Source organism: Perna viridis, chromosome 12 (assembly GCF_037379345.1).
Source record: "Perna viridis isolate PV_CMFRI_1.1 ecotype Kerala chromosome 12, ASM3737934v1, whole genome shotgun sequence".
Taxonomy (NCBI): Eukaryota; Metazoa; Mollusca; class Bivalvia; order Mytilida; family Mytilidae; genus Perna; species Perna viridis.
This window is the reverse complement of record NC_142456.1, coordinates 8,692,391-8,717,793: the sequence shown is the minus strand read 5'-3', so window position 1 is coordinate 8,717,793 and position 25,403 is coordinate 8,692,391. Positions and strand designations below refer to the sequence as shown.

Here is a 25,403-nt window from a genome sequence, read left to right as displayed (position 1 = left end):
TTTCTCATTTTCTAAAACATTTAAGGAGGTAGACCTAAGGTAAGGGACACAACTCCTACAAATCATTGAAATGTTTCATCAAAGCATCAAAGTAACTTGGATTGATTTCATTCTGTGTCAAATGAAAGTTTGATAGGCTTCGGTGAAATTGAATATGATACATACATATCACTTATTTCAAGAGATATGTCCCTTACCCTAGGACTCCCTCCTTGAGGTTGTTAATGCTAAAAGGGTTGACAAACATTATCAGATTACAGTCATTCATAGTTGAACCAGAACATTAATAGTAGTCACGCAACAAATACTTAAACATATGTTTTTCATGTGTTTTCATATATGTAGAACTGCCATGAAAAATATCTGAAAAATATGTTTTAGGGGAAAAAATTTTATTCATGAAAAATGATAAACAAAATTCATATGGTAATATGTCTTACTGTATGAAAAATATGAATTTTTATAGTTACAAATACATATATTTCAATATCAGTCCTAAACATATGTTTTGATATCAGTCCTAGACATATATTTTGGCAACTCAGCAGGTGTTTCTAGGAAAGCAGAGGACGCTTACCCTATCAGTGCACCTGGTCCATGCTCCCAGATTTTAGTGGAGTCCGAGTTGCTCATTTACTTTTGTTACTTTGTATATATCATTTTTGTTATTTCATGTTCTTTGTTGTGTTTGTCTGTTTTCCATGTCTGGTCTTTGTCCCTGGATTACATGATTTTGATTTTCTGCTAGAATCTTGATTCCCTTGATTACTCTTTCTATATCAATCCTGAATATATGTTTTCATATATTTGAAACACATGAAAACATATATTGCAATTCATCATGTAAATGTTTTATACTAGACATAATCCACTGTAACTACAAACCTTGATATCTGTCATTTCCTTGACATGATCGTACAGTTTTGGATTCAGTTTTGATATGTCTATCTTAGCCTGGTCTTCTACATCCTGTAGGAACTTCAAGTTACACTTAGCAACTGAAAAATTAGCACAACCAATGGTAAATAAAGATTCAGTACAGATATATCTAAGTTCGGTTCTCTACATCCTGCAAGAACTTCAACTTATGCTCGGTACTGAAAAATGAGCACAACTAATGGTATAAGAAGAACATCCACGACAACAGTTCAAATTTGGTCAGATGGCTCTAGCAAGAGAAGTGATAAAAGGTCAAAAATCTAGCAAAACAATAAACTAGAATAAATTGGTCTTGATGATATGCATAACACCGTAATTTGTTATTGAACTTCTTTTTTATAAAAATTCAGGGACGAATAATATAGGAGGTGCATATTAACATGAATTAATACTGCCATATTTTTTGCAAACTTTGCTTCAGCCAAAATGTCTAATAATATGCACATCCGCATATAGGGAAATAACACTGCTTTAATTTTCATACAAATCCTGTGAGTCTGTGAGAGATGTACGACATTATATAAAATAGAAAGACAGAACAGACAAGAACCTGCACATGTATATCCCCAAAATGTGATTCTGACAAGAGCTGAAGTAGTCAAAGGGCGTTTTCTAATATACTAGTCATGACCTACCAGAATACATTCTAAAATCCCAGCAATAACCAACCTAGGTGTTTTCTGAAATCCCACTTATTGCCTATCTGTCTTTTTCTGAAATTTATGACTTACCAATGCATTTTAGACATCCCAGTCATGACCTACAAGGTTGTTTTCTGAAATCCCAGTCATGACCTACCTAGGTGTTTTCTGAAATCGCAGTCATGCCATACCTGTGTATGCAATCCAAGTCATTATTACCAACATATGTGTTTACGGAAATCCCAGTCATTACATACCTATGTATTTTCTAAAATCTCAGTTATGACCTACTTAGGTGTATCTAAAATTCCAATTATGACCTACTGAAATCCCAGTTATGACCTACTTAGGTGTATCTGAAATCCCAATTATGATCTACTGAAATCCCAGTTATGACCTACCTAGGTTTTTTCTTACATTCTAGTCATTACCTACCTGGGTGTTTTCTGAAATCCCAGTTATGTACAACCATAGATGGAATGTAGTAGTCATCGCTTTCATGGCATTCAAAGCAGTAGTAGCCACCATCAAAGGTACATACACGTGGCTTTCCATAAACTGAAAAATAAATTAGACGTTAGGTTTAAGGACTTTTATACATTTGTACATACCATGAGAAATGCTATAAATATCATTTTCAGTCATAAAAATCTTGAGTAACCAAAACTTTCAATCTACAGTGCCTAATTTCATAATTATGTGAATTCCTCATACAGTTGAGAATTCCTTACTTTTTTTTCCAAGCCATGTAATAAAAAATCATGTAAACAGACACGTTTAGTGAATTTTAGTAGACAATTTAATCGTCAACTACATTCTATTTATAAATCTAGATCTTGACCTCAAAATCTGCAGGTATCAACCTAGTTAATCAAATTAGTTGTACATTCAAATTTTAGGCAACAATGAAGGCAAATTAAATTATTTAGCTGAATCAAATTACAAAAAAAACAAGAATAACAGTACTGGTCGAATAGACCAGGCCTAGTTTCATAAAAAGAATTTCAAAATGGAATAACTTTACTTAACTACCCAACCTTTTCTTCAAATATTGAATTTCAAGCTATCAGACGAAATTTAAGGTGAGGATGAATTTGAGGGAAAACTCAATTTGAGATAATACAGTCATACCTGTCTGAGCAACCACCTGTATTCTGCAATAACCTGTCTTGAAATGCTATGATTAAAGTATGTCATGTATGTAGTGTATTCTATGTAAAATCAACCTCCATATAAAGAAAAACCTGTCTTATGTAACCATAACTTTATTATACCTTAAAAAAAAAAAATAACATTACTGCTTATGAAAGTAGACCATGGTACATCTTATCTACTACATCAGCCTTTTTACCTTTGGTAATTGTTTGTTGACAATACTTCCTACATTTAACAGACCTCTAAGCCAGACAGTATCCCGTAAAGATGCAATTTTTTACTTTTGCCATATACTTACTTAATCCTACAGGTCTTGTGCAACCTTTACATTGGTAGTTTTGTGCATCTAATCCTTTCTCGTTTGCAATCTCTCCGAGAAGTCCAAGTTTTTCTTGTGTTATCTGTAATGAAAACGCCTTGTCAATAATTATAAAAGTACATCAAAAGAACATGAAGTTGCATGTATTGTCATACTAGATATGTACACCAACTTGTTAAGGAATGTTGATACTAAAACTAAAGTTACTTACAATGTATATATATATAAAACCACATTTCAAATTTGATATTGATCTGTCAAGTAATATTTTTTCTGACAGATAATTTGGTTAACAGACAAACAGACAGATAACATGATTTCAATTTACAAAATACTAGTTGAATGGGGGTATAAACCGAGCAAGTGGTCATTTCAAGATATATACAGGTATCAGTCTGGCAATATAAAATCATTTTTTTTGGTTTTTATGGCACTCCAGTCCTCCCACACCTTTTGTCATTGCCAAAGAAGACAAAAGGCACCTCCTCCCATCATATTTTCTGGCAATAAATAACATTGAAAGAAAGAATAAAAGTGCTTTATAAAATAGAAAATGGCTCCAAAACCAAGAAATGAAATTTGAATGGCCACATTGTTTTAAATCAATTGCCCTAAAGGGTCATTTTAAGCAGTACAACAGATTTGATACTGTTTATATTTCAATTACATGCTTATATCTAACTAAGTAACATATTCGTCATGTATTCAAAACTGATCGTGCTTTTCATAAATTCTGTGTTTACACTTTTATCAGATCACATGTAAATATAAATTGTATTGGGTATTTCTAAATTGGTGATAGCTGATCTAGTGATCCCTAACTCCCCCTGTATTCCAACTTTACTGCATGTATATGTAAAAGGGTCATACACCATCAAATGTGCCACACATGAGAATCATATGGTTTACAACATATGATAATCATATGAATCGATCATGATTTGATAATCATGCTTTGGTTTACATATGTTTATTTGATGATTGGATTATATGATACTCATATGTATATGTTTTTCACAAACATATGATAATCATAACATGCATAAGATTTCAAGCCAAAATTAACATATCATATGATAATAATATGACTAACATATGTAAATTACCATATGATTATCGTATGAAACGAACACCACATGATAATCATGTACTTTTATTCTGAAATGATTGCATGCCAAATGTGATTTTATTTTGTGACATGAAAAAAACTGCTTACTTTATCATGTTGCATATAAACAAATTGGGTTTTAAGGCTTCCCAATTGATCAAATTTTATTAAATGTTACATTGAAATTTACAGTTCTTTAAAGGTATTAGATAAGAAGTTAATTTAAACTCAAACCAGAAGTTTTTTATTTCAGTAAGTAGTATATACAGCTATATAAATCATTCACTTTTAGAAGAAAGAACTAAAATGCCATTTGATATTTCATTTCCAAAGTCAATTCTTTCCTGGAGTCAAAATATCATTTAGTACTCTGGTACATTAAATTGCCAAAAAATGTTTAGTAGAAAAATGTACATTTAAAAAACGCTTTTTTAGTCACACTGGAAACAACAAAATTAAGAAAAAAGTGGAAGTACATAAAATGTTACCCACTGTAAAGCAAAATGAAAGCGAGAAAAAAATCCATATATTAGTAAACAAGAAAGGAATAGAGAAAAGTACATCTATAACATGGCTACCAATCACATTAAATCATGTTACCAGGTTTTCCAGATATGAATTGCCCAGACTTTTCCTTCCCCTTGATTGTTAGTTGGTTCTATTTTTTTTATTTAACCTATCTACAAAAAAAGCTAATGTCATTCAATGCATTTCATTGGTTCCAACCAACTTTTAAAGCCATGTAAATAATTTCAATGTTGTTAGGACAGTAGAAACTTAATTCTGTAAATCATAGAATTAGAAATCATGCAGTGGCCATCTGTAAATATGAAAGTTTTAGAGCATGTAAAACCAACTAAATTACATCCTGGCCTCCTGTATTAAGTTGTGTTAGAGTTCATTTTACATCCCGTTGACTTACCGGTATTTTGATTGATTCTACACATAAAATAAAGGTTCTAGCATCTTAACAACATTTAAATTGTTTACACAGTTTTCAAAAAAGCATTAAATGACATTCACCTTTTTTGTAGACAGGTAAAATTTTTAAAAATAATACAGAGCCAAGAAAAAGAGTTTAAACAATGCATAGCCGGAAATCCCAGTAACGATTATCTTTTCATATCATGTGAATGTTTTAGCGGGACTGGTGGCCATGTATTAGCAAAGAAAAAAACAAAAAAAGAAATATACATATATTAGTAAAGAAGAAAACTAACTAAAGCATTATCTAAAAAGATAATTATGTTATAAGATAAATAAAGAAAAAGCTAAAACACGGCAGACATGCAAACACAACTCACTGTATCTACGTCAGATGGAGGAATCTCAAACCCTTCTATTAAAAGGGTGTCATCCTAAAATAATGAAATGAACATGATTTTACACATAGCTAACCCATTAAGAGGTGCCAAAATAATGGAATGGACATGATTTTACAGATAGCTAACTCATTAAGAGGTCTAAAAATTATAAAATGATCATGATTTTACACATCGCAAACTCATAAGAGGTCTAAAAATTATGAAATGATCATGATTTTACACATGGCTAACTCATAAAAAGGTCCAAAAATTATGAAATGAACATGATTTTACACATAGCTAACTCATAAAAAGGTCAAAAATAATGAAATGAACATGATTTTACACAAAGCTAAATCATAAAAAGGTCCAAAAATAATGAAATGAACATGATTTTACACATGGCTAACTCATAAAGAGGTCCAAAAATAATGAAATGAACATGATTTTACACAAAGCTAAATCATAAAAAGGTCCAAAAATAATGAAATGAACAACTCATAAAGAGGTCCAAAAATAATGAAATGAACATGATTTAACACATAGCTAACTCATAAAGAGGTCCAAAATAATGAAATGAACATGATTTTACACATAGCTAACTCATAAAAAGGTCCAATATAATGAAATGAACAAACATGATTTTACACAAAGCTAACTCATAAAAAGGTCCAAAATAATGAGAGGAACATGATTTGACACAAAGCTAAGTCATAAAAAGGTCTAAAAATAATGAAATGAACATGATTTTACACATGGCTAACTCATAAAGAGGTCCAAAAATAATGAAATGAACATGATTTTACACAAAGCTAAATCATAAAAAGGTCCAAAAATAATGAAATGAACAACTCATAAAGAGGTCCAAAAATAATGAAATGAACATGATTTAACACATAGCTAACTCATAAAGAGGTCCAAAATAATGAAATGAACATGATTTTACACATAGCTAACTCATAAAAAGGTCCAAAATAATGAAATGAACAAACATGATTTTACACAAAGCTAACTCATAAAAAGGTCCAAAATAATGAAAGGAACATGATTTGACACAAAGCTAACTCATAAAAAGGTCTAAAAATAATGAAATGAACATGATTTTACACATGGCTAACTCATAAAGAGGTCCAAAAAAAATGAAATGAACATGATTTAACACATAGCTAACTCATAAATAGGTCCAAAAATAATGAAATGAACATAATGTTACACATGGCTAACTCATAAAGAGGTCCAAAAATAATGAAATGAACATGACTTTACACACAGCTAACTAATAAAGTGAACCTAAAATATTGAAACGTATGTGGTTTGTAGATGGCTCACTCATTTTAATTATGTTCATGCCATCTTATATTACAGTGAAACCAGTCTAACTGAACTTTATTTATTTGGTTCAGACGAAAATTGTGATTTACACATGGTGAACTCACAAAGCAGCCCACAAGGTTTATTTTTCATTTAGTGCATAGTAACTCACTGTTCATGGTTAGGCAGTGACCTTTCATTTATTTTTAATGAGAAGTTTTGTCTTTACATCTAAGGAGCATTTGGTTATAAAGCTTTTAGAATATTACCTAATTGAACTCACACAGTATAGGTGTAAAACATGCACTTTATCAAATGAAGAGCTTCAAAGAGTGCAGCATGATACAATTACAATGTCCAACTCTGTTAACTTTGGGTAAGTGTGGACACAATACTAGTTCTTGAAACACTAAAGAATAGATACTATCCATTCGTTATAGAGAACACAGCTAGATTGGACAAAATATAGCACAAATTTGAAATTCAATTAAAAATTTTTGAAATTGGACCAAAAATAAAAAAGTCAATTTTTAGGAGTGTGACTCATTTGACCCTTACTTGAACATTTTAAGATATATCTGAAATCAGATTGAAAAATGCAGGGATTTTCAGAAGGAAACCAATAAAAAAATTTCAAAATCGGGACCTCCTCACTCCAAAACGGTTAAAGATAAGCCTACCCTGAAAACATTTTTAAAACAGAGTTTCAAAAGGAAGAGATTGACATCTGAATTATCAATATAAAATCAACCATAAATTTTCCTATGAATTCTATTAATAATTTTCCATTTTCCCAATTTAACCCCTTATATGCTGAAACAGGTACATGTATGTAGTCCAGTCTACATGTATGTACATGTTATGACCGTATTAATAGATTTATTGATTGAATGATTCTGGATTAACAATGATTGGCAGATATTTCATAATCTCCTGATAAGATGTTGGATCTCCCTCTGTCAAGGTGAGCCCACAATCCCCCTATCAAATGAATAACTAGATATGCCATTAAGATTTCTAAATACATGAAGAAATAATGAATGCATGGTCATGGAAATATTTACCTCAACCTCATAGATCCGATGACGAACTGGAGATGACATGTCAGATGACCCTGGTAAATCCTGGAGAACCGCATCTAAAGAAGGGGATGTAACTGAACTGGTTGGCGTATAATTCTTTAACAATGATCCAAAACTCTCAGCTAAATTAAAGCACAAAAGGATATTCGCAGTAATACATTGATACAACTCCATGCTTTCAAATAAAATAAAGTATAATCAGTTGTACAATTTTTTTTACAAACTTGTTGTTTTCGAGCAATATCAACCAAGTTCAAAGCTGTAGCTTTCAAGAAAATTAAGAAAATGTTGTTCTCATCTATATTGTACTGAACACCTGTAATTGTAGTGAGGAACCCAAGAAAGGTTTCAGGGTTTGAAACCCCTCTTTTATTGAAAATTTTGTTACTTTGTATGAATACAGGTTTTCAATACAAAAGATTAGTACATCTTTTCTAATTATTAAACTATTGAAAAAAAGGCATTCTAAGGCCACCTGGACTCATTGCAAAAAATTTAAGGGAGAAAAAATATCTTGATATTTGTATAAATAATCTAATCAAAGCAAACTTCAAACTTTATCTGTATTTTATGATACTCAATAAGTATTCAAGGTTTGAAAAAAATTCTTCAACATCTTCAGTTAGAACCCGGTCTGTATTTTGTTTTAAATGATATACCTGTATTGCAGTTTTAATTATCATTTATGAGATAAAAACAAAACAAGCAACTCATGATTTAAAGCATTTTTTTTTGTTTATTAGCTTTGTCATAGAGGTGGAAGTGTTCACGGTAAAAGAATTGCTTTTTGTCTTCGCTGATTGCCGATAAGATAATCACAAAAAAACACACGCAAGTGTGATATTTTATTATTTCATTATTATGAAGTATACCTTTTGGTCTATTAGGAATGTTAGAAGGTTTGGGATCAGGTAAAGGTCTAACTGTGTCCTCTGACTCTAACTGGAACGACGATGACCAACCACTCATAGCACCAAGACTATTTCCACAACTAGAAGGTGATCCTATCACAGCTTCCTCTATATTGTCACTTTCCGATCTAGGTCTAATGGATGTTTGACTTTCTTCAATGGCATTAAAATTTGGACTAGAGCTGTGTGGGCTGCCTCGTAAGACCTGTAAGTTTGGTAAGGAGTACCGGTGTTTCGACAAATTGATTTGTGAAGTCTCAATTGAGTTTGCAACTGCTGGTGAAATTTCCGGAGGTGATTCATGCTTGGTTGTATGGAAATCAGGTTTAAGTTTATGTTTCTTCCCTTTTAACTTGTTCCCTACAACCGAAGGACTCCCTGTCGCTGAAGATGGCAAAGATGGCGGACTATGGACGATACCTGAGTCAGTCTGTTCAGGACTTGAAACAAGTTCTCCTTGAAAGTTATTATCATCACCTAGAATGTCAGCAAGAATTCTTGCTTGTTGGTCTTCAATAGTATGCCCAGCTTCATCTAGAGCATCTTCTGGAGGTTTATTGTTTGTTAGTTTGTTAGAATCCAGGTCATCATACACAGATAAAATTTTACTTTTTGGTGAGCTTTGGTCAAGCGTAAAGTTTGAAGGAGATTTCAATGAAGGAGATAACTCTTTAGAATCTGACAGGTCAAGGTCACAGTTTTGTTCAATATCATCCCTTGGACTTGCCCTTTGACTAATCTTCATCCTTCCTTCTTGATCATTTGAGCGTTTGATCACAGACTGAATATTTTCTGCAACAAAAGAATCTTGATTCTGATCATCTTCTTCATTTAGCGTAAACATGACATCATCTTTGGTGTCATTTTCAACAAGGACAGCTGGATTCCGATTGTATTTCACAGGATCAGGGCATGAAATATGACTTGAACTAGAACATTCTGTGTTAGATGGAGAAGAACTTAAATTAAAGTTTTTTATATCCTCAACATCTTGCCTTGTAAATCCTTGTGGAAAATTTCCAGAACTGTATGGAGAATTAGGTGGTGTCTTAGTTTCATTAAAACCACTTGAAGTTCTGTGAATAACTTTGACTGGTTCTTGATTAGTAGAAGTTGTGTCTCCGGCAGCTGGTCTTTTAGATGGTTTTCCTGAAAGAAAAAGATGACCATTTAAGATTACTCAGGAAATTTACATCAAAAATAAATAATTGAAATGAAGAAATTGTAATGAAAATTTAATACTGAATTCACATGTACATTGTACATGGATAAAAGAAAGTGCATGTATATGGCACTTGAAGGAAAAAGGAAGTTATTTGCAATCTTTATTTAATATAGATATGGCTTGGGTGACACTATTTATCAAAATTTAATCAGGGTACTTTATAAGTAAGAAAAGGACACAGTTGTACTCAGAAGGGACAAAACAATGTGGGTCTGTGAGGTCAGGGCACGTCACCCTTACATTTCTATCTAGCAAGGACTTTACCTTTTCTCAAGATTCTAGGGTAACGGCAATAAAATTAGTCAACTTTCTTTTTCATTTTTTTCCCCAAAAGTCTGTGTTGAGGCATTTTTAAAATTTCCAATCAAGACTTGATTTACCTAAAGTACTGACAACAGGCAATGGAGTATCATCCTTTTCTTTCAGCCCAGCTAGCTCTAGAGGTGTATTCATCCATGAATTCAGTACTCTTGAGTTGAATGATAATTTGAACTCTAAAGTCATTAACCCTGAAATAACAAGAACATTTCTTAATCAAGACAATCATAATGCCTTTTTATATACATATTTATAAACATGCATGACCTTTATTTTATATGGAATAAAGCCCTCATAACGGGAATATATAAACATTTTAACTTATGGCCTTAGAAGGAACAATCTGATTTCAGTAAAAAGTAGTTAGCTGGGCAAATACTGGATAAAACTACACAGACTACTCAGACTTTCTTATTACACAAAAGTTAATGATAATAACCAAGAAGTTCTGATTGTGCAAATACAGCAGTGTAAAAATATTAAAACAGTTCATCCTGCAGATATTAGTCATCCAATGTGACATTTAACTCAAGATAAGTAACATTCAGTTATTGGTATAATCATAAGTATGTATTCATCAATTAGCTTTTAAATTTTCAGTGAACATTATAGTGAAAATTTAATTGTTTTTAAATTCCTGGAATATTTCTGTCATAAATTGTCTGTTTCAACCTTTGAAAAACATTTTGGCCAAAGGCCTTCTCCAGTTTCCTCATGAGTTTATTCTCTATATTGTTTTGGAGATTGAAAAAGATGATTTAAAGTTTCAAATTACCTTTCAGAAGAGACTTTAGAATTTCCTGCTGTTCAAAATCATTGAGATATGCCAATCTATGGTAATAATACCTGCAAAATAAAAGATAGCATTTATAGAAATCACACAAAAAAATCAAATTAAGTCTCAATGGAATTTGAAAGAGTAATTAAGTGAACCAAGATTCTAGCAGAAATCAAAAGTATATAATCTAGGAACAAAGACTATGAAACAGTACTATGATTATAACACATTTTCAAGCTCTTCCGAATTTTATAGTACAGTACTCATGGTGCATTCCATATAAATTTATTTTTTACATACCATGACATAAAGCCCAGTGGTAAAACATATAGGGAAAAAAAGCACCACATTAGAGTGTGGCATGTCAGGCTGTGCATATCAGTACTCACTGATTCAACTAGATACTTGTAAAAAGTCATATTTATCACTGATCATTGATATTCTTGAGTGATTATAAGAAACAAAGGAGCCATCTTGTGGATTCAAGTATAATAGAGATCACCAGGTGTGACAGGAATGTCACAGCTTGAACTGGGTTAGTTTAAATCCTCAAATCTATATGATTCAAGGTTTTCAGAGTTAGATACAGACTCTCATAAATTTACATGGACATTATTTTAATAAGATAATAGTTTCCTTTGATAAGATTCACAAGTTTATAGAAGTACATTGTAATCATAATTTTAACTTTTCTGTGAATTCTTGATGATCAATTAAGCCACAAATGTTATAACCCCACAATTAAAACTTTATTCTTCCACGGTAAAAGATTGTACTTCAAGACCCGATTGAAAGCCTGTGATTCCATAAAAAAATAGGTGAAAATTCATTCTTGAAAACGACTAGAGTGCAGTAAATCATAAATACACAGGTGAAAAGATTTCACAGGTTTCACACTTAAAAGAGATCACAGAAGAAGAGTTAATAACCTATTCTTTACTTGTGGTTTATACAATTGAGCTGATAGAACTAAAACCTATTTGTTAAAACTAGTCATATTCAATGAAATAAGGAAAACGTAATTACAGGTATTTCTTATGTCAAGGCAGGCATATTCTGTCAAGGGCAGTTATGGGAAAAATATGGATTTTTATTGTACTTTAGTCCAACATCCATGGGCATATTATTCATCCATTGTGAGAATGAAAGTTCCAGCAAGAAAATTGATCTGGTGTTAAAAAGCAGAAAAGAGTGCTAGAAGAGAGGTATATACAGGAAGGTAAGTAGGTAGGTAGGGGAGAAAGGGAAATATGTATATGTAGGTAGGTAAGTAGGTAGGTAGAAGAGGGAGGGAGGGAGAGATATGTATATGTAGGTAGGTAGGTAGGTAGGAGAGAAAGGGAGATATGTATATGTAGGTAGATAAGTAGGTAGGTAGAAGAGGGAGGGAGAGATATGTATATGTAGGTAGGTAGGGAAGTAGGTAGGGAGGTACGGGAGGAAGGGAGATATGTATAGGTAGGTAGGTTGGTAGGGAAGTAGGGGAGGAAGGGAGATATATCTATATATATAGGTAGGTAGGTAGGTAGGTAGGGAAGTAGGGAGGTTGGTAGGTAGGTAGAAGAGGAAGGGAGATATATATATGTAGGTAGGTGGGGAGGAAGGGAGATATGTAAATGAAGGTACATTTAGGTAGGCAGAAAAACAATTTCAATTCATGACTAGAAAATAAGAAAATTAATAAATGTGGTCTGTACATTCTAAATATGAGGTTAAGAATGTATGGACAGAAGGTTGAATTGATTGGCAAGGTGATTCATCTATCTATCTATATATACCACCAAATCCTTATTTGCTAAAGGGTTAAAATCTTACTGTAATGTTCCTTTGTCAGCTAACATGGCATCTACATAGCTGGACATTAGGCCATCATTCAAAGCCACTCTGATCCATGCCTGTTCATAAGTCATAAATGATTTCATAAGATTATTAATTAGCATGCGAACTAATCAGATAATGTTTCTTAAACATGTAATATACTGGAACATACATGTATATGCTTTTTCTTTGTCTTATGTAATTGACACTATTACTCAACAGAATGAGAGTTTCACCAAAAGAAAAAGAACAATGAATAGAATAACCAAGATATGATCATGAGTGCTGAAGATTTAATGAGTCTGCCAAACTTCTGTGCATGAGTTAAATGGCACGAGTGATCATATTTTGGTTATTCATAACTTACTGATTACTATGAAAATACTTCAATTCATGAATAACAATTTTCATGGATTAGGGAAGACAAGTTCATGGATTCTTGAATTCATGGTTTTGAGGTTTTCAGAATTCACGTTTATGGGATTCTCCTTTTCATTGAGGACCAAATTTTGTGGTTTGGCCTACCCAGGAAAACCACAAAAATTGTTACCCCAACAATAGTACTTTCACAGTATCCTATTTATAATACATATATTCCTCCATTATCTGTTGCTATTTTTAGCATAAATTTTAAATTTTGTGAACGGTGAATTGATAATCATATTGTGATGTTTTGTGACATTTTTGCAGGAGACAGTCCGAGAGTGAAATTACCAAATTCATTCCACAATGTGAGTTAACGAAAAATATTACACTGGGAACAATTGTTAAATCACTGCTATCTATATTAAAAAGACTCTCTACTCATTTGAATTGGTATTTCAAAGTAACTGCAAATACAGTAACACCTGTATTAACAAAACCTTTAAAGAATGAAAACCTGTCTAAACCTAATTTTTTATAATGTTAATTGTATTTTGAACCTTGTTAAACTGAACACATGTCTAAACCATTCAAATTCTAAAGACTAAAAGAAGTTTGGTTTAGACAGGTTTCAATGTATTAAAATACAAGAGGCTCCCAGGTGCCTGAATTGCTAAGCTGGTTAAATTTTTGCCTTTCAAGGGCAATAACTCTAACAAGGAGTTATCCAACAATTTTGACTCAAGAAGACTTTGGTAGGACTTATCATAAAGACCATTTCATCAATTGAAAGTTTCATTCTATCTATTTTAGTTTTCAAGATATTGGCTGATCCTCTGAAGACTTTTGTGAGCCTTTTAATAAGGATCATTAAAGCAATGGAAAGAATTTGGCTTAACCTAATTGTTTTGGAAATATATAAGAAAATCTTCTGACTGACCCCTTTGTTCTATTTTTAGTAACAGCAGCCAAGTTTTTTAACGGAGCAAAAATCCCTACATCATTTCTATGCAGGATGCCCCAGGAAACATTCATACCAAGTTTGGTTCCAATTGGTCAAACAGTGTCAGAGGAGAAGAGTTTTTGAAAAATTGTTAACAACAACTGATGACAACGATAGACAACAATTACAAGGGACACCAAGTGATGGTACCTTCGGCCAGGTGAGCTTACAATAAGGATTTCCATAGGATGATTAACATTTACACATAGTGTCAAAAGGTTAATGATGTCAATATATAGGATATCTGATCTGTGGTCTAATATGAGTGAAGCCAAGACAAGTAGACAAATCTCCTTTAGCTTCCCTCTTTATTCATCCTCCCCTCTACACACACCCAAAAAAAACAACGCTACCGCTTTCTGTTTAATACATACCCTACACAGCCCTATTTCTGTGGTTATCTGCCCCAGTCTGGTCAGCTGGGCAGTAGTGTCATGATGGGTAAACTTGGATGCAAAGCTCCAAAAGTTCTGTAAAAGGAATGTGTAAGATTTAATTATTAATGGTGGTCTTCACACTGCATTTTTTTACTTTACACCAGGACAAGAAACCTAGATTTAGAATTATATTTCTGAACATAAACAGGTAACTGGGATTATAGTACATTGGACAAAACAATGTCAAGTGTGACTGTATTGTCTATGAAAATCAATTATTATACATCATTTAATAGAGGACAAAGTCCTTATAATGATAACAATATGAATTCAACCTTTGACCTTTGAACATTGAAAGATGGATTTCATTCTGGCAGGAAGTTAACCTGTAATAAAGAGTAAGGATTTTGACTAATCTCGTTTTAACAACAAGCATTCTGAGAGTATTGCAAAATAATACATACTCTCCTACCTGCTGTTTATATCACTGATTCAAATACTACCTTGGATCATCAAGTATAAATAACAAAACTGAGGAAATGACCTTGATTTTGAACAGAAGAAGGAATATGGACAAAGCCAAGAAAGATATTCAAATCCATTTCAGTTTTATGCACAGACAATTGGACAGATAGGTTTCAAATAAGGTTGACTGATTTGTCAAAAAAATACAAATTCAATATCTTAAGTCTTTAGAAAAAAGCATGTAAAACTGAAAGTTGGTAACATTGAAAAAATTCAGCAAAGCGGAACCAAATGTAAACTTGATCTTAACTCATCAAGGTAGACTCGCATACAAAAAATCAGCTCAATATCTGCAAGTGTTTAGAAAAAAATGCGAAAAACTTAAATTTCAGTAACTTCAAGGGCCATAACTTGGACAAAAATCAGCGAAGCTGAGCAAAACAAAACATAAACTTGATCTGTAACTCATAAGGGTTGACTCACATATCAAAAATCAGCTCAATATCTGTTAAGAAAAAAGTGTGGAAAACTTAAATTTCCGTAAATAAAGTTCAAGGGCCATAACTCGGTCAAACATCAGCAGAACAGAACTAAACTTTGTCTTGATTAGTAACTCATAAGTTTAGACTTTCATACCTAATATAAGCTCAATATCTGCAAGCACTTAGAACAAAAGGGTGGAAAACTTAAATTTTTGTAAATATTTTTGAAATTCAAGGGCCATAGCAGACAAAAATCAGCAAAACGAAACATAAACTTGATATGTAACTCATTAAGGTTGACTCAAATACCAAAAATCAGCTAAATATCTGCAAGTGTTTAGAAAGAAGAGGCTCCCAGGAGCCTGAATCGCTCACCTTGTTATTAAAGTTTGTCTTTCATGGGCAATAAATTTAACAAGGAGTTGTTCAACAATTTTGACTCAAGAAGACTTTGGTAGGACTATCATAAGGATCATTTCAGCAATAGAAAGTTTCTATCTCTTAGTTTTAAAGATATTGGTTAAAAATTGTGAAAAAAACTGTCATTTTTCATCTTTCAAGGGCAATAACTCTTACAGGAGTCACCTGACAACTTTGATCCCTGACGACTTTTGAAAGCCTTATAATAAGGATCATTTCAGCTATAGAAATAATTTTGCTAAACCTTATCATTAAATAATTTTGCAAAACCTAGTTTTGGAGATACTTATGAAAAACTATTGTCTGACCCCTTTGTTCTATTTTAAGTAACAGCAGCCATGTTTTTCGACGGATCAAAAATCCCCATGATGGTTCTATGCATGATACCCTAAGGAACATTCATACCAAGTTTGGTTCCAATTGGTCAGGTGGTGTCAGAGGAGAAGATTTTTGAAAGAAATAACATTCTAAATAGCAAAAAAAAAACATTGAATAAGGGCAATAACTCCAACATGGCTTAATATATCAAAATGAAAATTTAACCACAGATAGATGTCATCATGCTGAACACTTTTACCTAATGTCAGAATTTGGCTTAACCTAATCGTTTTGGAGATGTATGCGAAAAACAACTGTCTGACCCCTATGTTCTATTTTTAGTAACGGCAGGCATGTTTTTCGACGGATCAAAAATCCACACATCAGTTCTATGCACCATACACCGTGGAACAGACATACCAAGTTTGGTTTGGTAAAATTGTTAATGATGACAATAACAGACACCAAGTGATGACAATAGCTCACATGGCCTTCTGCCAGGTGAGCTAAAAAATTGCTGTATACTTAAATTTTGGGAAATTCAAGGCCATAACTCAGACAAAAATCATAGAAGTTGAGCGAAACCTACATTTGATCTGTAAATCATAAAGGCAGACTCACATACCAAAAACCAGCTCAATATCTGCAAGCGTTTAGAAAAAAGGGTTGGAAAACTTAAATTTCCATAAATTTTTTTGAAGTTCAAGGGCCATAACTCAGACAAAAATCAACGAAGCACAACAAAACATAAACTTGATCTGTAGACTTTCATATCAAAAATCAGCTCAATATCTGCAAGCATTTAGAAAAAAAGTGCAGAAAACTGAAATTTCTGAAATCTTTTTAAGTTTGAGGACCATAACTCCCACAAAAATCAGTGAAGCAGAATGAAACATAAGCTTGATGTGTGGGCATAAACCCTACTTCAGGGCCTAGCATTGTGGTGGATATACATAAACCCTACTTCAGGGTCTAGCACTGTGGTGGAAATACATAAACCCTACTTCAGGGTCTAGCATTGTGGTGGAAATACGTGTACATAAACTCTACTATAGGGCCTAGCATTGTGGTGGAAATACATAAATCCTACTTCAGGACCTAGCATTGTGGTGGATATACATAAACCCTACTTTAGGGCCTAGCTTTGTGGTGGATATACATAAACCCTACTTTAGGGCCTAGCATGGTGGTGGAAATACATAAATTTATAATTACTTTCTCTTTGATACCTGATAAGATCATGTGAGTATCTCAATGAGCATGTCAGATATTCCAAATTGTCAGTATCGAAACCAGAAGTAACTTTTATTCTGATAATCAGTAAGGGCTGTTCCATCAAAACATAGGAGGTACCCACGGAAGGTGCTTTAATTTATCTCTATAGTAGGTTATTTTTTCAGTTCAGTGTTAGAAATCAAAGTATAAAGAATCTTAATTTACTTCTATGGGTGATTACCCAAATATGAAAGTACGAACAGCCCTTATCCAATTATGATACATTTTTTTGTATTTTTATTCATTTTTGTAGACAGAGAGATGGAGAAATATCTGCCGACAAGATCAAAAGAAAAAAGCACAGATTACCAATAAATTGTTATAATAAATGGCATAAATAATTTGGGTCCTGTGGAAGTAAAAAATATATTTAGCCTTAAGTGCTGGAATCTTTAGGAATCAGGCAAAATCGAAGCAAAAATGAATCATGCTCAGAAAAAAAACACATATATATGACAATTTGGCACATAATTGTAGTTTATGGTCAACAGAAGATGAATTGACAGTAAGTTTGTCTTGGAAGTGTCAGAGGATGCAGAAAAACAAGTTCAAAGTGATAGGGGAAAGTGATTATTTCCCTTTGACGATGATATTGCAATGCATTTCATATAATTTTAATTAATTAAAATACTTCAAATTACTGACACTTAAAAAAAAGGAACACAATCTCTAAAGCTTCACTGAACTTACAATATTTTGGTCTGCCTGTTCACCATTCTGTAAACCAACATATTTTCCAAGCTGAAATAATACATTAACTACATGAAAACATATTCAAATATTTATGCTGTAAAAACAAAAACTAAATTTGAATTTTCCATAAATAATTTTGTCAAAATCCCTATAACCAAAAAATGTTCATGGTAAAATATTATAATATATTTCTTAATCAAGGAATGTTACTCATCTTTGAACAGGTTATACGAAATAACCTGGTTTGCAGCATTTTACACGTATAAAATGTGAAGCAGTTTATAAAAAGTTTAAACAGGCCTAAACCAGGTTACTGAGTATAACCTGTTAAGAAAATGGGTTTTTTTTCAATGAATTCCAATTCTTTTTATAGCATTTATTTCTCTTTAATCATTGCAGTTATTCAAAAACAACAATTAACTTGGAGAAAGATTGCATTTGTGATATGAAATGGATGAAATTTTTGAAAACAAAATTTGTTGTGTGCCATCCACTGCCTGGTTTTTACATGGACTCCTTCTTAATATCAAATGGGTTTGGATGTAACCTAAAAGTTATTTCGTTATCATAGTACCGAAACAGGTTATACAACATAACCTGGTTTGCTCAAAGAGAACCAACCAATCAGAAAGTTTTTTACAAATCAAATTAAATTATAAAGAAGAACAAAAAGATTTTTTTTTAAATTTTAAATATTATTTAATCCAAATGGAGAGAAGATATTTCACTTTTATCTTGGACTTTTGACCTATGACACTGAAAAACCAACAATATTGCATCCTCAACAATAAACAATATGTAAGATGGACAGAAGGTACCTGTAGCACTGCTATACCTTATCACAAGATTGAAAGAGTAATCAAGGGAACCAAGGTTATAGCGGTAATCGAAAGAATGTAATCCAGGGACAAGGACCAGACATGGAAAACAGACATACACAGTAACTAAAATCATACATACAAAGTAACAAAAGCAAATGAGCAACTCGGACTCCACTTAAAACTGGGAGCATGGACCAGGTGCACTGGTAGGGTAAGCATCCTATAATAACTACTAATAGACAAAGTTTGAAAAAAAGATCCTTTGGTATTTTCTAAGTTATCATTTGAAAACTGTCGGAGGACAGAAAAACAGACTGATGCAACTCTCAGAGGGTATCACAAAATAAAACTTTGTGTGGCAGGGTATAAAATTCTATTATAAAATATATGGTAATGAGAACAAGAGAAAAAATAATAATTTCTACAGCAATATTAACATAATACATTGTGCATAGAGAGACAAGAAGAAAAAGGGAAAATTTCTAAGCATTAGAACTTCTCTATTTACTTATCAGAATTACCTTCTTAACAACCGAGTTCTTTAAACCATGCAAGAAGACAGCTTCTACAACATTACACACTTTGTTGGCAGTATCAGTGCTACAATCAACAGAATATATTGTTAAAAAAGGGCATCTAATGGGACATTAAATGATATACCCCCACCCACTGTATTGTTTTTAATATACATGGACACATGCTAAATTACAATCATCACATAGATATCAAACTCAAATTATTTAATATTCAACGAAAGATAACACCAATTAAGTAGCTGTCTTTGTAAGAATCATGCAAAATCTGAAAAATGTGATACACCCCAAAAAAGGCTACATATTTCATTTTTGTAATGAAGTTGTTTTATGGGTCTATATTATGAAATGTGTAATTATTCATTCAAATCTACCTGCTCTTAAGAGATAATCGACATTAAAAATCCAGTAGATTCTGTTGTATTTGAGTGTCATTAACAGAGTTATCTCCCTTAATTTTGAATTCTACAGTGCATTCTATACAATTTTTATCTCCTACGAGCACTGGTTATACGAAAAACCAAATGTTAATTTCTGTTTACTGAAGCATTTTAAACAAAATATCAAAAATAAAAATATGTAGGCTTTCCAACCATGTATCACATTTTGCATGATTTTTATCTGGAGTGCTACTTAATTAAACCAATTCGGTGGTAAAAACAACTTACAACAAATTTCACTTTTGGGTAAATAATGTGATCAAACTGAAATTCAAACTTAATCTCTTTAATAACTACCAGTAGACAAAGTTTGAAAGAAAGATCCTTTGGTTCTTCTAAAGTTATCATTTGAAAACTGTCGGAGGACAGACAAACAGACTGATGCAACTTTTCAGAGGGTATCACAAAATAAAACTTTGTGTGGCAGGGTATAAAAATCTATTATAAAATATATAGTAATGAGAACATGAGGCTCCCAGGAGCCTGAACTGCTCACCTGGATCAATTTTGTCTTTCAAGGGCAGCAAATTTAAATAGTTTTGAAGATATTAGCTGAAAACTGTAAAAAAAAAAACCTTTCAAGGGCAATAACTCATACAAGGAATCGTCTGACAACTTTTTTTCTCCTTAGACTTTTGTAGTCCTAATAATAAGGATCATTTCAGCTATTGAAAGAATTTGGCTAACCCGAATGGTTTTGGGGATAAACTATTATCTGACCTTATGTTCTATTTTTAGTAACAGCGGCCACGTTTTTTTATGGATCAAAAATCCCCATGTCAGTTCTATGCAGGATATCCCAAGGAACATTCATACCAAGTTTGGTTCCAATTAACTAAGTAGTGTCAGAGAAGAATATTTTTGAAAGAAATAACAAAAAAAGCAAAAAATGTTGAAAAAGGTCAATAACTCCAACATGGCTTCACAAATTATCATGAAAATTTGACCACAGATAGATCTCATCATGCTGAACACTTTTACTCATTCAGACTTTAGGTAGACCTTACAGTTTTCAAGATGTATGCGAAAAACTACTCTCTGACCCCTATGCTCTATTTTTAGTAATGGCGGCCATGTTGTTCAACAAATTAAAAATCCCCACACCAGTTCTATGCAGGATACCCCACGAAACATTCATACCAAGTTTGGTTCAAATTGGTCAAGTAGTGTTAGAGAAGAAGAGTTTTGAAAAATTGTTAACGTCGACGACAACGACGACGATGGACACCAAGTGATGGCAATAGCTCACATGGCCTTCGGACGGGTGAGCTAAAAATTCTAGCTTCAAGCTTGTTGTATCATGTAATTTTTAAAATGTAAATTTTCATGCAAATTTTCTAAAAGTTTCAGTAGCAGGACTTTTGTTGTCCATAAATAAGTTGATCTGGTTTTTCTTTAATGTACAAGGAATACAAGTGTATTCAACCCATCAGAGGCCCTCAAGGGGCATCAATATTACATACATGTACATGTAAAAGTGTAACTATTTAATAGTGGAAAAGTTAGAATTCATGATGACAGCAGTGTAGGCACACGGTTACATTTTCTAAAAATCAATTCTACTTCTTATCTACAGTTACATGCTACACAACCAGTCTTAGTTAATCATTCAGTAGTTGCATTCATGAGATAAAAATTAAAAAGATTATACATGAAATTAGTGCTTGGCAGGAGTTACAGTCCTTGATTTGTTTGAGTAAATGGATGGTATAAGAAGTGATTTTGTTTGCCCTAAATTTCCTCCAAAATAAGGCTGTTTCCCTTATGAAGCTTTCCCAAGTTGTCAGAAAAATAGCTCAAAAACAATCCCAAATAAGATTAATTATTTCCCAATAGGTAGTCGAAGGGTAAAATATGGTGTTCTTGTTCAAAATTAAACCCATGAACTGTTTATGACTTATCTTTTTCTTGACATCCTCTATAAAAATTCATCATTTCAACTAAAATTCAAGGTTTTATAATATAACTTTGAATTTCCAAATTTGAAAAAATGACCTATTTTCCCAATAAAAAAGGAATGGGGGTAGGTTTGAAAAGAGCCAAAATATCACTGGGTTTTCAAAAAATACATATCTGCATGCAGAAAGGACTATAGTTATGTAATAATGTGAAATATGAAGACCAGAAGATCATGATTTGTACAGTGCATTTTTATGCAGCTTGAATAATCTCTATCATTTGCAGTGTCTGGATTTGATATGGGTTGGTACTTAAAGCCTCAGCCATGACTTTGAGACAGAATCTTTCCTTTCAGGTAACCTTTTCAACCCTCAAATTTGAACATTTCACAAGTCTCACCTATGAATGGGTTCCCCAGAGTTACAATGTTCCTGCTGCAAAGTTTTAATAGCTGAGTTCAGCTCTGAAGAAATCTTCCTTTTACACTTGGTTTCCCTAACAGTGTCTTCTTTTGTAGGACCTGTTGAACAATGAATTGGAAAAATAACTGTCGGTTGATAATCATCAGAAACTCACTGTTGATTATGATGCTTTACCTTCCTATATCTACATTACATGCATCCAGGAAGGTTATGCACCATAACAAGGCTTTTTCTACCTTCAATTTACCACTAATTATCTGCCCTATTCCCATTGATAGAAAGTTACTTTTTTTCCAAAAATTTATTATTAATTTCCCAACTGAAGTGAGCAATGTGAAAGTTGTTAATCAATTCATCTGTGGGTAGAATGAAAGTCATATTTTCTTGATGAGTTCAAAAATCATTTCTGTCACAATTTCTCAAGGGCAATTTTTAAATCGGGGAAAGAAATATGTCTATTCTTCAATTACGACTTTTCACAGCAGCCGATTTTTGATAACTATTTCAGAACTTCTTTTACCTTTATCTTCCATCAATTGTAAAATAGAAGGTATCTGAAGAAAAAATGGCATTGCTATATCTCATAATTTATTTTAGTTTTTTTTTCCCAACTGATAAAAAAATTCCCAATCTCAGTGGCACAGACCTTATTTAAAAAAACAGTAGAAAAAGCCCTCCATAATCAACCATGGGTTTCCAACAACATTGTTTGATAAGACTATTATATTTTTTGTTAATACTTATTTTCCAGTTATAGGAATAGTATGTTCCCAAGGGAAAGACGGGAAATCTTATATAGAATACTGACAGAAAACCTAATTATTACTATAATTGCCTATGAGAATGAGAGGCAGCTTGTACAATGTACTATATTGCCTAAAACATTCTGCAAGATGCACAGGAAAAAGGGCTTTCTTAGACCTAGCATGTGTATTTTCTTAAAAAGTAATTTCCACAATATCATGACCTCACATGGGTTCATGTGTAAAACTGGACCAAGATTGAATTGGATGAGAGAAATCTAATACTCATAGGTTTCATAATGAGTGTTTGAATATTGCAAAATATCAACTTGAGTCATTTAACAAAAGAGTCTCAGTGAGTTTGTTGTGATGTTGAAGTTGAATAAAGAGAGTTGATATTTTGCAATATTTAACATTCACAAGTTAATAAACCTTTTTTTCTATGATTCCTTCACACATCCAGTTTAAGACAATAACACATGGAATCGTGACAGAAATGCTTCATTTATGTTAATAATGTGGAAATTGTGAGAAATTCATTTTAATATACAAATACATGCATATTCAAAATGATACAAATACAATAAAAGTTATTAAATCATATCTGATGTAACAAACATGGACTAAAAATCATTCAGAATTAAGACAAAATACACATTTCACAAATTTGAAAGACAATTTAAAACAAATACAATGAGAATAAGTATGGTGTATAACAACCCCAGCGGGATGAAAATGTCACCCCAAAGTTTGCACATCCAGAAAGAATGTTTTGGGGATCATTACGGTGTATCCATCTGCACCATGAAAACTGATTTATTCAATGGTCAGTTTTCCTTTCCTCATTTGTCTACTCCAAACTTGACTTTTTTATGAGCAACTCAGCGGTTGTTTCTTGAAAAACAGAGGACGCTTACCAGTTTTTAGTGGAGTCCGAGTTGCTCATTTGCCTTTGTTACTTTGTATGTATGATTTTAGTTACTTTATGTTCATTGTTGTGTATGTCTGTTTTCTATGTCTGATCTTTGTCCCTGGATTACATTCTTTTGATTACTGCTATAACCTTGGTTCCCTTGATTACTCTTTTGGCACATGATTCAGTCTAACACATTTTAACTCATAATGCTGCCACTCCAGACAGCAATCACAAGCTAGTGAGTCTTGGTCAGGCAGTTTCTGCTAACATGTGAAACATGTCCATTCATGCTGGTCCTTCTTTTCAGCAACTAAAATTTTGAGAACATCCCATGCATCAGCACTGAAGGATATATTTTTAGACATGTAGGATATTTACATTTTCGTCCATGATTTTATTACAAATTTCTGAAACATGATAAAAACCATGCATTGACTTTGACACCAAACATCAAAACCACAGTAGATTGTTCTGTGTCTGGCCAACATATGACATAAATTTGGTCTATTTTCAAGCCCGACTAGTATATAACAAATAGAAAACTGTCCAGTTTATTAAATGTGATCCCATTAGAAGTTGTACACTTGCGGATAAGTTTGACAATATTTCCGTGACAAATTTGGCATTTCCGTCATGATTCCACACATAATTGATGTAAACCGGATGTGTAGATGATTAGCCTGAAGAGGCTCCCCATCCACGAATTCTTGGAAGAGGAGCCACTGCCTTTATAGAAAATGATACACAATCACACAATAACCAATTGCAACAGCAAATTTTTCACATCAAATAATTCATTGTGTGATGTTGTAAATATCTAGCCATTCAAGAAGTCGTTTAACGACCAAATCGCAGAGAAATTATATTTATGTTATGTTAGTAGTAATGAAACCAGGCATTACCTCGTTTTTTGAAAATTTTTCCTGAGATATTCATTTGTTGTCGACTTCATATACAATTTACATATTCATTAAAATAACTAAAACTAAGTTGGATACTAAAAATGATTATTAGGATATTTTCTTTTCGTCATCAGTTGATCATGGATGGGTGTTATTGTTTTTCTTTTCATAATCTCAACAAGTCTAGAGAAAACCGAAAAACAAAGTCGGGGCTTTCCCATACTTCCGGTTTGTAAGAAATTTTTCCTACCGCCACGTAAATAATTAACTCGAACATTGTTGTGTTTACCGTCCTGGCATCAATTTCACAAAAAGTCGGAAGTGCAAAGTTGGTCGTAAGTAATGACATCATAACAGAAAATAGCATTGTTACGTCATAAGTTACGATCAATTTTACACTTTTTGTGAAATCGACGCCTGGC

The 25,403-nt window shown here is 32.6% G+C and overlaps 1 protein-coding gene across 2 annotated transcripts in view; it reads right to left on the bottom strand.

The window, feature by feature from the left end:
* LOC148601088 (pleckstrin homology domain-containing family M member 1-like) overlaps positions 1–25,161 on the bottom strand; it is a 31,534-nt gene extending 6,373 nt beyond the window's left edge. Inside the window, exons 1-14 of one of the 2 annotated variants that reach the window (XM_088555088.1) lie at positions 24,982–25,161; positions 22,398–22,518; positions 19,648–19,726; positions 18,303–18,353; positions 14,650–14,745; positions 12,907–12,986; positions 11,089–11,159; positions 10,376–10,504; positions 8,732–9,919; positions 7,842–7,981; positions 5,467–5,520; positions 3,034–3,136; positions 2,016–2,138; positions 886–998 (exon numbers count right to left, since the gene is read on the bottom strand). In XM_088555088.1, the coding sequence (XP_088411214.1) occupies positions 886–998; positions 2,016–2,138; positions 3,034–3,136; positions 5,467–5,520; positions 7,842–7,981; positions 8,732–9,919; positions 10,376–10,504; positions 11,089–11,159; positions 12,907–12,986; positions 14,650–14,745; positions 18,303–18,353; positions 19,648–19,726; positions 22,398–22,518; positions 24,982–25,015 (2,382 nt within the window). In that variant the 5' untranslated portion in view covers positions 25,016–25,161. The remainder of the gene's footprint in view (positions 1–885; positions 999–2,015; positions 2,139–3,033; positions 3,137–5,466; positions 5,521–7,841; positions 7,982–8,731; positions 9,920–10,375; positions 10,505–11,088; positions 11,160–12,906; positions 12,987–14,649; positions 14,746–18,302; positions 18,354–19,647; positions 19,727–22,397; positions 22,519–24,981) is intronic. The other variant, XM_088555089.1, reaches the window with a different exon arrangement.
* Positions 25,162–25,403: the final 242 nt, after the last annotated feature.